The sequence below is a fragment of the Mustela putorius genome, unplaced genomic scaffold, assembly GCF_011764305.1.
Source record: "Mustela putorius furo isolate JIRA1106 unplaced genomic scaffold, ASM1176430v1.1 tig00000765_pilon_pilon_pilon, whole genome shotgun sequence".
Lineage (NCBI taxonomy): Eukaryota > Metazoa > Chordata > Mammalia > Carnivora > Mustelidae > Mustela > Mustela putorius.
In genome coordinates, this window is record NW_025421470.1 from 6,045,954 (window position 1) to 6,059,796 (window position 13,843).

Here is a 13,843-nt window from a genome sequence, read left to right on the forward strand (position 1 = left end):
TTGTTACTAGTACAGGTGAAAAAAGGAAGAATTCCTAATAAACTGCTAATATTTTTAGGCACACGGGGTTTGATTTTTGATTGCTAAAATGTATAAATCTATTTCCATTCCCATATTGACCCTTAATTCTACAGAAATTTCTCACTGGGGCTGCTATATCCTCAACAAATACCATAAAATGAAAATATTTAAGTCTCAGTTAAGACTCTCACACAATTTGTCAACTTCCGTGTAATCAAAGAATTTGTTTTGAATTGACAATGTTCTGTGATGGGGTTATTTTCCGTCAGGTCTTGAGGTGCCACCAGCCTTCTTTCATAACGCGATCTCTGCTGGTTTAGTATTTAAATTGAACATCTATTTGCCTTTTCTTGAAGTGCTCGGCCTAAATTTACTGTAAGTGCATGGAATAAGCATTTGTTTAAAAACTTAACATTATCGTAAAACTGTGAAATGTACACAGAATTTAAATCACTGCCAAATGTATGATTACCCTACTCAGAGTTTCAGTCAGCTTTCTAGAAATGATTTCTTCCTAATGTAATTGTGAAATCAAATCGCAGTAAATTTTCCTGGTAAAAATGACAAGTTACTTTATTCGACAAAAAGGACTTAGGCACAGGGATAGCGAACCTTCCTCTTTCTTCTGCAATCCAGCCATTCCAGAGCAGCCCGGGAATCCGTGCCCCTTAACCACACCACCTTGGTCAGCTTGCTGAGCACGCGCAAGGGCCCCTCGCTCGCACTGGACAGCAATCTGGTCACACTGTTAGCTCTAAATGTTCCCAATTTTGCTTCAAAACTCAGACTTCGGTTTGGGTTCCGTTCGCCAAGACGGATTTGACGCACATGCCGCTGTTGATACTGGTTCTCCACGTGTCAAGACAAGGTACTCGCGGCGGCTGAGCCTGGGAAACAGGAGGCCGTGCCTGACCCAGCAGCAGCTGCGGGCGTCGCCGGCGGCCTTCACACTGCGCGCCGGTCCCGGTCTCCAGCGCAGTGACGCAGGGCAGCCGACCGGGTCTCACGGCAGCGCCGGGCACCGCCCCACCTCTGACCCGGCGCGGCCGCCCCTCGGCCTCGGCCTCGGGCTCCGCGAACCCGCTCGCCCCGCTCCGTCACGGGAGGCCACCGACGGCCAAGTGCCGCCGGGACGGGACGCGGCCGCGCTCCGGGGAGAAGCGAACTATGCTCGCGTTCGCGTAGACGGAGACGGGCTGGACCGCCAGCCCCGACCTGTGAACTCTCAGCGCGGAGTAAAACCCGCGTTTGACCCCCCCACGGAGCGCCGTATTTCTTCCCCCCTCGGCCCGCAGCGCCGCCCCGGCGGAGAAGGGGAACGGGCGCCGCGGGCAGGAAGGCGGGGGAGCGGGGCGGGCTTCTCCCGCGCGCCGCCGGCCGAGCCGGGGTCCTGTCTCCCGGGCGCCACCTGCCGGGACAGGACGCGCCCCCGCCCCGCGCTGGCCTCTCTAGCCCGGAGTCTTCCTACCTCTCGGTTGCCGCGCGCTCCGGCTCTAGAATAAGAAGCTAGAGACTGGCGCGGCCGCGGGGAACGCGCGCGTGCGCGGGGGCGTGGTGTGAGGGCGTGGCTCGGGTGCGGAGGCGGAGCACGGGGCGTGGCGGGCCGCGGCTGAGGGCGGGGCGCATGCGCCGTTCTGGGGCGCCGCGGACGGGCCCGGACGCTGGCGCGGCTGCCATGGCGGCCACGTTCTTCGGCGAGGTGGTGAGGGCGCCGTGCCGCGCTGGGACCGAGGACGAGGAGGAGGAGGAGGAGGAGGGGAAGAGGGAGACGGCCGAGGACAGGGAGGTCCGGCGGCAGCTGGCGCGGAAGAGGTGAGGTCCGGGGGTCGGGCGCGGGGTGGCGCTGGCCTGCGGCGGCCTCCGCGGCGTGCGTACCGCCGGGGCTTCCTTTGCGGGGCCTCGGGGGCCGCCGTGCGCGCTCGAAGCGGGTTCCCGGGAGGCCGTCGTTGGGGGTTCGTGGTCCGTGGACGTAAGGCAGCTCTCTCAAAGCCTTTCTATCCTCCGCTCTTCGTTAGCCTCGGTGTCCGTACCAGGTGGAAAACCCGCCTCTTTACAAAGAGCAAAGAAAATACAGAATGACCCTCCGCCCCAACCCATGCACGTAGATTGGACAGTGGTGACGGCGTCGCCGCCTGTATTTCATCCCCCCACCTCGGAGTCCCAGTGACCGCGGCCTTGCACGTCCCCGCTTTTCCGATGCGCCTCGAACGGCGGAGGCGTTTTCCCGAGTGTGCGCGAACAGCTCCTGCCGAAGGTAGTCGTCTGACACCGTGTAGTACCGGCGCAGGACCAGACTCGCGCCGGAGTGTCAGACGCCGGGTGTTTCGGTGAACTCCTCCAAGTCAGAACCCGGACGAGGTCCACGCGTTACTTTTCGACGTTCTGTCTCTCTCGAGCTGCCGGTCATTTAGAGCAGCCCCTCCTCCTCACCCCTGCCGAGGTAGTTGTTGGGTAGGGTGTCCCACACCCTGAATTTGTCTGATTTATCCTGTTCGTTCTCTCCCTGCATTCTCTGTGGATGGATGTTCCTCTTGGACGCGTGGTGCAAGCTCAGTACTCTGCTGGCGGGACGGTGGTGCTTCCCATTTCTTGTTGCACACTGTACGCGATTGTGCCACTCTGGGGGATGCTGAGGTTGATCACTGGGTCAGGCGGACAGCCTGATTTCTGTTTTGGAGTTCTCCATGAATTTTGCATCAGATTTTTTTTTTTTTTTAAGATTTTATTTATTTATTTGACAGAGATCACAAGTAGGCAGAGAGGCAGGCAGAGAGGGGGGGGGGGAGGCAGGCTCCCCGCTGTGCATAGAGCTCTCAGGACCCCGGGCTCATGACCTGAGCCAAAAGAAGAGGCTTTACCCCACGGAGCCACCCAGGCACCCCTGCATCAGATGGTTTTATCTGTTAGTTATTGTTGCCTGACTCTGTTGTTTCCCTTAGGTGGTAATTACATTCTTTATGAAATTAAAGCCTGCATATTGCCGATTACAGAATCATGCCTCTAGTATCGTTTTCCTCATAATAGGTACTAATTATGTTTAAGTTGCTTTAGTTTTGTCTTTTGTTTCTTGTGTTAGGGAGGTGCGGCTCTTTCGAAGACAGACAAAAACATCTTTGGAAGTTTCTCTGCTGGAAAAATATCCTTGCTCCAAATTCATAATTGCTATAGGAAATAATGCAGTAGGTGAGTAGAAATGTGTTAGAATGGTCGTTTTGTTGAAAGAACAAAATCCGTGGGAGGTGGGTGGGGAATGGGGTAACTGGGTGATAGGCATTAAGGAGGGCATGTGATGTACTGAGCCCTGGGTGTTGTATGCAACTGATCAGTCCCTGTACTCTACCTCTGAAACTAGTAATGCATTGTATGTTAATTCATTGAATTTATTATTTTTATTCTTTTATTTTTTCAAAGATTTTATTTATTTGACAGATCACAAGTAAGCAGAGAGGCAGGCAGAGAGAGAGAGATGGGGAAGCAGGCTCCCTGCTGAGCAGAGAGCCTGATGTGGGGCTCCATCCCAGGATGCTGGGATCATGACCTGAGCTGAAGAGAGAGGCTATAACCTACTGAGTTACCTAGGTGCCCCTAATTGATTGAATTTAAATAAAGAATTTAAACAAGAAAAACCAAAATCCCTGTTACTTACTTCTTATCCTGGTACTTCAAATGTCTGTTACTTTTTTAGAAAAAGTCGTAGCAGGGTAACTTTGTATCTGAGTAAAATCTGTGCCTGCTCAAATGATAACCGTCTTTATTTATTTATTTTTTTAAATTTCTTTTCAGCATAACAGTATTCATTGTTTTTGCACCAGACCTAGTGCTCCATGTAATCTGTGCCCTCCCTAATACCCACCACCTGGTTCCCCCAACCTCCCACCCCCCGCCCCTTCAAAACCCTCAGATTGTTTTTCAGAGTCCATAGTCTCTCATGGTTCACCTCCCCCTCCAATTTCCCTCAACTCCCTTTTCCTCTCCATCTCCCCATATCTTCCATGTTATTTGTTGTGCTCCACGAATAAGAGAAACCATATGATAATTGACTCTCTCTGCTTGACTTATTTCACTCAGCATCATCTCTTCCAGTCCCGTCCATGTTGCTACAAAAGTTAGGTATTCGTCCTTTCGTATGGAGGCATCATACTCCATAGTGTATATGGACCACATCTTCCTTATCCATTTGTCCGTTGAAGGGCATCTTGGTTCTTTCCACAGTTGGCGACCGTGGCCATTGCTGCTATAAACATTGGGGTACAGATGGCCCTTCTTTTCACTCCATCTGTATTTTTGGGGTAAATACCCAGGAGTGCAATTGCAGGGTCATAGGGAAGCTCTACTTTTAATTTCTTGAGGAATCTCCACACTGTTCTCCAAAGAGGCTGCACCAACTTGCATTCCCTCCAACAGTGTAAGAGGGTTCCCCTTTCTCCACATCCCCTCCAACACATGTTGTTTCCTGTTTTGTTAATTTTGGCCATTCTAACTGGTGTAAGGTGATATCTCAATGCAGTTTTAATTTGAATCTCCCTGAGGGCTAGTGATGATGAACATTTTTTCATGTGTCTGATAGCCATTTGTATGTCTTGATTGGAGAAGTGTCTGTTCATATCTTCTTCCCATTTTATGATATGTTTGCCTGTTTCGTGTGTGTTGAGTTTGAGGAGTTCATTATAGATCCTGGATATCAACCTTTTGTCTGTACTGTCATTTGCAAATATTTTCTCCCATTCCGTGGGTTGCCTCTTCGTTTTCTTGACTGTTTCCTTTGCTGTGCAGAAGCTTTTGATTTTGATGAAGTCCCAAAAGTTTATTTTGGCTTTTGTTTCCTTTGCCTTTAGAGACATATCTTGCAAGAAGTTGCTGTGGCTGGTATCGAAGAGGTTACTGCCTATGTTCTTTTCTAGGATTCTGGTGGATTCCTGTCTCACGTTGAGGTCTTTTATCCATTTCGAGTTTATCTTTGTGTATGGTTGATAACCGTCTTTTTGACAGACTTTTAAAAATTAAGATTTAAAGGACGTGTGCTTTGGTTAAGGAAGTTGTAAATCACAGGAACTGAGTTTATAGTGTGTCCAGGTATCCACATGTCCTCAGAGTCCTGGTACTGTTTGGGCCAGACTCAGAGCGACCAAGGTGGCGTGTGTACATGGCCCCTTTGGAGCAGTGGTTCTTAAATGTTTTTGAAGTAACAGGATCCTTTGAGAACAGGATGAGAACTCTAAAAATACCAGTGATGGTCCCTAACATTTTTGAGCACTCAAGTTTGGAGATCTGTACATGTATGACTCCATTTGGTAGGCTAACAGTGCAGGGTCCAGCTAGGACAGCAGATGGATGTAGGTGCGCAGACTTGTGTGATTCTGGCTGGTGCACAGGCTCTGGGGGTGAGCCCTAGGAGCCTCTAGGAAGTCGATTTTGCCCTGTCAGGTAGCCCTTGCTTGCAGGACATAGTAAGTAAGTGGTAAGTAACTGTTGACTCATTTATATGAAGTTCTCCTGGCCGACAGTTTCCCTGCAAGTCTTACCTTGTGACAGTGTGGTACAGCCTGGCAGTAAACCTGTGTTCTGAATTCTTGCCTCTGATACCATCTGTACTGAGGTTGTTTAACTTCTTGAGTCCCCAGTTTCCTTTTCTGTAAAATGGCTGTGTACGGTTAGTGGTCTTAATGGCTCTTGTAGGTCTCAAATTCTAGAGTAACTTGAAATCGTTTTTGATTCTAGAAAATTCAGCTTGCAGACATGGCACTAACTGATGTGAATTGTTTTTCACAGCGTTTTTGTCGTCATTTGTAATGAATTCAGGAGTCTGGGAAGAAGTTGGCTGTGCTAACCTCTGGAATGAATGGTGTAGAACAACGGACACGACACATCTGTCCCCCGCAGAGGCCTTTTGTGTATTTTATCATCTGAAATCGAGTCCCTCGGTATGTGGGACTTGGATGCTTCAGAGGGAGCTGTTTAGGCATCATTCGTGTGGTGTTCATTTGAATTTTGTGTTCCTTTATATCTGCTTCTGGGCTGACGAATTGCACCTGTAGGCAGTGCTGTTACTTATATAAATATTAGTGTGGCGAACACAGTGTGTTGATAAAGTCCTAGGAAATTCTGAAATAACTTTGTTAGGAAAAACCATAGACAGCAGACATTCACACCTTGCTCTCATTCAAAAAATTATTTCAGCTGGTAACTCTGAATGTGCAAAAATGTGTTCACTCTGTGAAAGCAGGGAGTTCTCTTTTGTGGCAGGATACCCAGGATTTAGCAAATGCCTGGTACATGCTAGAAACTCTGGTAGTGTTGATTGAACAAATGAATGCTTTATGCGTTCTGAGCATAATTCTCTTGACTTTAATCTTTTACCCTAACCTGATTTTTTAAGCCCTGAAAGTCATTCTGTAGTTGACACCGAGTGATTTCCTTGTGTCCTATGCGTTCAGATCCTAATCTTGGGTCCTTTCAGAGAGCACAGCATACGGGGCGATTTGAGAGTCAGGCAAAAGAGGTGGCCAGGCAGGTGCTGTGTCTCCCCACCTGCTTGTCTGACAGAGCACTGTTCCCCAGCTGCTGAGCTGTTGAACATGGGCCAGCACAGGGGTTTAAACAGTGAAAGAAGCTGCTGAGTCCCTAATACTGTAATGGGGCTTATTTCAAAAGGTAAAGACCCAATGTTAGCCTTGAAAACTGTAAAGTTTGATCTTTTAATACTTCTAGTTTGTTTTTTAACATGCTATCCAAAGTTATTTAAGATTGCATAAGGATTTTTATGCACATCTAGCATTTATAGGAAATAATGTATAAAGTAAGCATGTTTTTGATCTCATCTTTGAGAAGATTGTACTTTAGAACAGATTGTGAAGGTCCAGTAGGAGAAATTTCCATCACCTTTTCTAGTCGTACATTCATGAGATATTTCTTGATTAAGCATAACCTACGTGTGTAGTTTATGTCCAGTCTTTTTCTTGTCCCCCATCCCACTGTACTTTTTTTGCCTTCTTTGCTTCCTTTGGGTAATTAAGTGTTAGCATTTCTGGCAATGTTTTAGTAGATGTTGAGTTCTGTGGATAATATCATTCCATGAGCATTAATAATCAGGAACCCAACCTTTTACAGCATTGTGGCATTACAGATTATTTTGCTTTGAGTACGTGGGTTAGAACTTGTTTTCTAAAATAAGACCATGTCTTCAGAGGCATCAGTACAGTTTCACAGTGCCATTTGGGTTGAGATGCTGTCTGGCTGCCATTCACTCTGATAGCACCTAGAGTTTGTATAATGCTTATGTTAATAGCGTTTACATTTGTTTTGTGTTTGGCCTTCCCAGTGTATGACCCCTAGAAGGGCAAGCAGGACTGGTATCATTCTTGTGTCATAAAGAAGATTCTGGTAGCATTTATTGGTAGTGTCTTCAGTGTCTCCTATGCAAACTCTTGTGGTCACTCCGTTCATGTGTACTTTATTCTCATGTTAACTGCCAGTAGTGGTTTGATTCGAATAAATAAACCAATAGCAAATTAAGAAAGCAAGTACTACCTAAAGGTTATATTAGGATTCAAATGATGTGTATATGGTGGTAGTTCGGAGTGTGTCAAATTCATTTGACCTGACGAAACACTTGGATGTGATTTTCCAGGTTGTCCTCTGTCAGTGCAGCTGCTACGTAGCTGAAGATCAGCAGTATCAGTGGCTGGAAAAGGTAAGAGAAATGAAGACGGGTGAGCTCCCTTTTTTAAGGGCTCCGTGTCTTAACACTTGAGCCTACACAGTCACATGCAAAACAGGGAAGTATTTGTTTTTTTTTCTTAAAATTATCATAGGAAATTAAGTATCATAGGAATTTGTTATGGAATATAAAGAATAAAATAACTCATTTAACAAATGTGCTGAAGATTATAGGCCAAAGAAGCATAAAACAGTTGGATCCTTTTCATCTGCTGTATTGTTACGTTTGAAAGAAAGCCAACCAGGCGCCCAGCTATCTCTCTAAATAAACAAACAAACAAACAAACAAACAAATAAATAAATATTTAATTTATTTATTTGAGAGAGAGAGAGAGCATGCGCACACAAGCAGGGGGAACTGCAGGGAGAGGGAGAAGCAGACTCCCCGCTGAGCAGGGAGCCGGATGCAGGACTGAATCCCAGTGATCTGATCCTGGGATCCTGACCTTAACCAAAGGCAGATGCTTAACTGGCCGAGCCACCCAGGCACCCCAATTTGTGTTCCTTCAATTTAAGTAGCATGATTGTTATGTCAAGAATATTTTATTATTTTTGTACTATGGGACAACTTTTCCAGAACTTCAGATTTTTTCATCAGTATTTTTTTTTTCCTCAGGGACAATCTGCATCCCCCTACCGTTTGGCTCATGTCAGCCACAAAATCCTGATAAACACACACAGTCTAACAGAGTAGTCAAGTGTGAATTCAGAGTATGAGTGTTGTAGGGAGGTTAATAAATTAGGACTAGTGAGTAATGTGTTTTTTTAAATGGGATGTACCTGCTGATGTTAGCTATTTTGTGTTTATTTACTAAGCTGTGAGATGATGAAGTTAGTCTTAGAAATCATTAATGATGTGTAAAATTTGTAGTTCCGTTGTTATTATTAGAAATAGCCATTTTTGGGGCACTTAGGTGGCTCAGTGGGTTAAGGCCTCTGCCTTTGGCTCAGGTCATGATCTCAGGGTCCTGGGATCGAGCCCCGCATCGGGCTCTCTGCTCAGCAGGAAGCCTGCTTCCTCCTCTCTCTCTCTGCCTGCCTCTCTGCCTACTTGTGATCTCCGTCTGTCAAATAAATAAATAATCTTTAAAAAGAAAAAAAAAAATAGCCATTTTCTTTTTTTTTTTTTTTTTTTTTTTTTTTTTTTAAAGATTTTATCTATTCACTTGACAGAGAGAGATCACAAGTAGGCAGAGAGGCAGGCAGAGAGAGAGGAGGAAGCAGGCTCCCTGCTGAGCAGAGAGCCCGATGCGGGACTCAATCCCAGGACCCTGAGATCATGACCTGAGCCGAAGGTAGCAGCCTAACCCACTGAGCCACCCAGGCGCCCCACCATTTTCTTTTTTTTTGTAAAATACTTCAGACAAGGTAGGGTGGCCTAAAGTTTACTTTTTGTTCTTAAAAAACCCCAAAAAACCCAAAAAGCTGCTTTTTTTTTTGTTTACAAGACCATAGATTTTAAAAGCTGGAAGGGGTCCTTGGAACTTCACAAAATACATGCTTAGGAGAAAATAAAGGTCTAGAGTGATTAAAACTTGCCTATAAGCAAAAGACTTAAAAATGCATTTACGGAATATTGCAGTGATACAACACTATTGTGAGTGCACGGTTGCAGCTTAGAAACATCTTTATTAAAGTGTTACTGAACGCAGGAACACACGGATTAGTGGAGGGGGATCACTTCCTTTTGCCGATATACTGTTAGTCTGAATGTCGCTTGCAAGTAATGTGCTGTTTTTAGAAATATCTGTATTGGAATAGATCTCATAGTTGAGCAGCTCCTTTACCCTGGAAGCCTGTCCTGGTGTTAGCACAGCTGTGCCAGCCGTGTTTCTTCCTGACTTCACTGACTGCACACGGCAGCCCCCTCAGGTGGGCAGCACTGTCCTCTGTTCACAGCTGAGGAAAGTGACTTAGAAAAGGTCAGCAAACCAGAAAGGGACAGAATCAAGATCAAACCTGGGTAAGGGGACAACAGATGTGTTCTCTTTTCCATTGGACACGTCCACCTCTCAAGGGGAATATTACTGTAAACGATGTTAGATAAACAGCTAGAGGAATGTTTCTGTTCTGTAACAAAATTATGTTTGTATTTTAATTTGAGGTCAATTTTGCCTTAGGTCTTTGGCTCTTGTGCAAGGAAGAATATGCAAGTGACGATTCTCACATGTCGGCATGTTACTGACTATAAAACTTCAGAATCTACTAGCAGCCTTCATTCTCCTTTCCTGAAAGCCCTGAAAACACAGAATTTCAAAGAGCCTCCATGCTGTTCACTGCTGGAACAACCAAATATCGTACACGACCTTCCTGCAGCAGGTGGTGTTAAAATTTGTGACATTTACCGTGTGTCTTGTTAATGCTTTATTGGTTATTAGTTACTACTGTAATTATTAGGGGACTTTTTTTAAAGTAGTTTGCTAATGATGATTAGCAATACCAATGTATTGCTTTAATGTCTCTTGTTGCTAGTATGTTGTGTGTATTTTGAATTTTAACATTGTCCACACACGCAGTTACCATGTGAGAGCAGCTCAGAATTCTTAACTGAGTTCTTAACTTTGCAGCCTGGCAGAGTTGCTCTAGTTCTGATACTGAAGTTTCTTGAATATTTTATTTTTTATTCCTGTTACTGATTATACCCTAACATCACATCAAATGTGAGATTGTTACTTACTCTTTGGTAGCTAATATAATTACTATTTGTGAGTAAGTAGGTTTTTTTCCCCTTAAATGTGAAGTTTACTGGAGTAAGTGGCTAATCTGTTTTATTATATTCAGCAAAATTTTAATCTTGTAGTTACCTATGATGTGTCTCAGTATATTCAGGAAATGTAAAATAAGCAATATTTACAAAAGCAAGAAATTATTTAGCGAAAATAAATTGGCTTTGAAAGAAAATATACATTATAAGTGGTTTGATATGACAGTAGACACTTTAAGTAAAACAACAGAGAACTACTTTTAAGAGTAGCCTTTTGAAGTAGTGATGCAACATGGGGGCTTAAGTGGGTAGGAGAAGAATCAATGAAACAAGATGGGATTGGGAGGGAGACAAACCATAAGTGACTCTTAATCTCACAAAACAAACTGAGGGTTGCTGCGGGGAGAGGGGTTGGGAGAAGGGGGTGGGGTTATGGACATTGGGGAGGGTATGTGCTTTGGTGAGTGCTGTGAAGTGTGTAAACCTGGCGATTCACAGATCTGTACCCCTGAGGATAAAAGTATATGTTTATAAAAAATAAAAAATTAAAAAAAAAGAAAAAAAAAGAGTAGCCTTTTTTTTTTTAAAGATTTTATTTATTTATCTGAGAGAGAGGGCATGGGGGGGAGGGTCAGAGGGAGAAGCAGACTCCCCACTGAGCAGGGAACCTGATGTGGGACTCGATCCTGGGACTCCAGGATCATGACTTGAGCCGAAGGCAGTTGCTTAACCAACTTAGCCACCCAGGCACCCAGAAGTAGCCTTTTTTATTTAGAGGTGTTTAGTTTAAAAATCATACGGTAGAAGACTTAAGTGCTTTATTCCCTTGTGTTATTCACAGTTCTGAGTTACTGTCAAGTGTGGAGGATTCCTGCAGTTCTGTATTTGTGTTACACTGATGTGATGAAGTTAGACCTAATCACAGTTGAAGCTTTTAAGCCTATCCTTTCTTCCAGAAGCTTGAAAGGTTTGGTTAAGGTAAGGTTTTAGCTCATTGACTTAATACCGAGTTACAACAAACTTAATAACAATGGTAAATTTATGGTACTGGTTTAAAACTTAAGGAATGCTTAGAGATCTTTTTTCCTCCAAGTAAAGCTTTCTGATCTGGCACTTTGAATTGGATTGCTGCCCTTTCTTTTAGATGTACTTCTGTAACTGGAGAGATGTTTTATTTAAGCTTTTTCATGGTAGACCAGTGCAGTGCATTGATACAAATCCCAGATGGCTGTGTAGAGGGATGGTTTGACTTTTCAGGAAGTTTCTGTAACTAATTCACTTGGAAGGTTGTAATATTTAAGAAGGAATTTTTGAGCACAGCATGAATTAAATTATCATCGTGTATTCACTTAATTTTGCATGGGCCTGGCTATGTGAAGGCAAGATAAACCTGCTCTTTGTGTGTATATCCCTGGGCTCTTTCCCTGGAAAAACTCCTATCGGAACATGTACACCAAAAGTTTTGCCTGTGGTTTCAGGTAGTTTAGGAGGTCCTGTCCTTTCCCTAGGAGATTGGCTGAAAGTGTATGTGCCCTGGGTAAGATTTTCTCTCGTACAGGGAAGAGACAACAATAGTGTTCCACAGTGGGAGTCCTGTTTTATTGTAGAATGACCATTGATGTTAGGAAATCTTTTCTGGCAAGTTCTTTTAGAGTTAGCTCATTGTACTTGTCTCATTAAATTAGTGTGCTTGCTAGACGGTTGGCTCCGTGGGGATGGACCACGTTTTCCCATTTTGGTGCCCCCCAGTCGTCAGGCACCTGGAAGATAGGAGAATGCTTTCCCAGCCATTTGTTGAATTAGTAGAACTTAAGACTAAGTTCGTATAATTCAAGCATGATTTTATATCAGCTGGAGTCATGGGTAAGCTTTTTGACCAGCTGAGTTTTATCGGTAGCGGTGCTTTCAGAGGACATAACTAACCGCTGGGTTTGCTTGTGTGGTTAACTGAGGGCCCTTCCCGCGGCGGCGCGAGAGCAGACCTGCAGCAGTCTTGTTCTGGTGCGGCACAGCGCTCCGCTCACGCGCTGGGAACTGGACGTCGTTGCATGGAGTCTAAGTCCGCCTGCCGCTTTCAGGAGTATTCTTTGAAGGGGAAAGTGAGATAACTTCTCGCAACCTGTTCATTTCTTCCTGTAAACGTAATGATGGCGGCGGGTACAGTGGCTGTTTGTGGAGGGCGGTTGTCTCTCAGACGTGAGCAGATGTGGTCGTCCTGAGTTTGTTCATAGTCTCAGTTGGTCTGAGGGGGGCGTGGGGTCAGTGACGTGTGGAATTCTCCTGAGCGTCTCTGGAGCCACGTGAGTGCCACAGCCTGGAGGTGGCACAGGCCACCGTCGTGCCCGCTGGCCGGAGGAGAGCACCCCCCGCGGGCCTGCCACAGCGGGGTGGGGGCCGTCTGAGGAGAGGCTGGCACTGCAGCTGGATCCGAGACGGAAGCCGGGAGCATGGACAAGGGCAGGCTTAGAGCCAGGGCGCGTGGCGGTGGGTGCAGCGGGGCTGCGAGAGCTCCTGTCGGGGAGAGGCCGGCCGGGAGGGTCATCTTCCACTAGAGGGCTCGGACAGCCTGTGGAGGCCGCAAGGCGTCACCATAAAGCTTTGGGCTTAGGGGTTTCATTTACTTAAATACTTCAAATTCCTGAAGCTCTGAGACGCTCGGATGTGTTACCTCCTGAAAGTGGAGATTCGGGGCAGGGTCCGTTTCTTTGTGAGCCTTCCTGTTTCCATCCTCAGAGTGTAGGGCTGGAGTGTGCCTGTTGTTTCTAACTGGGTTCTCCATCACACTGTATTGATGACTGTTTTTTTCTTCTTCCAGAATATTCCTCAGAGCACAGAGATACTGAAGAAATTGATGACAACAAATGAAATTCAGAGTAACATTTATACATGATTCCGGAGATAGTTTTGTAAAGTGTATTACCATCCATTCCTTCAAGGGGAGCAGGGTGTATGGGTTTGTTGGTTATTATTTTTTTTTCCCCCAAGGGGGTATTTTGTGGATGTACAAACAGAATAAACTTATTTTAAATTCATTGTAGTTTTAGTTCCTTTTTTATGGCGGTACTCTTGATGACTAAGATAAGCCAGAAGTTTTTCTCTAGCCACTAGGTGGGAGTATTGTTTTGAGTATTTAGTACTACTAATTTAGTTAAAATTTTAAAAACCTACAGATAACAACAGGTTTAGTAAAATGTAAGTAGAGTTACTTTAGTGCAGTAGTTCTGTGTGATATCTGAAAGTTGATTTGTTAATGATGATTATTTTATTTATAAGAGATAGAGCATGAGCTGGGAGAAGAGGGGAGGGGGAGAAGCAAGCTCCCCACCGAGCAGGGAGGCCTGGGAGCAGGGATCCCAACCCCAGGGCTCCATCCCAGGACTCCTGGATCATGACCTGAGCCAA

The 13,843-nt window shown here is 45.3% G+C and overlaps 1 protein-coding gene across 2 annotated transcripts; it reads left to right on the top strand.

Annotated features, from left to right (window-relative positions):
- The first annotated feature begins 1,640 nt into the window (after nt 1-1,640).
- Nucleotides 1,641-13,473, top strand: PSMG1 (proteasome assembly chaperone 1). Of its 2 annotated transcripts, none has more exons than XM_045084496.1 (7): nt 1,641-1,833; nt 3,098-3,204; nt 5,791-5,942; nt 7,649-7,711; nt 9,858-10,059; nt 11,283-11,419; nt 13,257-13,473. In XM_045084496.1, exons 1-7 carry the CDS (start codon nt 1,646-1,648, stop codon nt 13,329-13,331), a joined length of 924 nt encoding a protein of 307 aa, XP_044940431.1. In that variant the 5' UTR covers nt 1,641-1,645; the 3' UTR covers nt 13,332-13,473. The 2 variants fall into 2 exon arrangements, with proteins under 2 accessions (XP_044940431.1, XP_004762229.1); XM_004762172.3 differs by having other exon boundaries at nt 1,642-1,833; nt 9,858-10,056.
- Nucleotides 13,474-13,843: the final 370 nt, after the last annotated feature.

Coding starts and splice junctions, on each gene's coding strand:
- PSMG1 (XM_045084496.1), top strand. CDS start 1,646: ATGCGCCGTTCTGGGGCGCCGCGGACGGGCCCGGACGCTGGCGCGGCT. Junction 7,712..9,857: donor AGTATCAGTGGCTGGAAAAG/GTAAGAGAAATG, acceptor ATTTTGCCTTAG/GTCTTTGGCTCTTGTGCAAG. Junction 10,060..11,282: donor CGACCTTCCTGCAGCAGGTG/GTGTTAAAATTT, acceptor TGTTATTCACAG/TTCTGAGTTACTGTCAAGTG.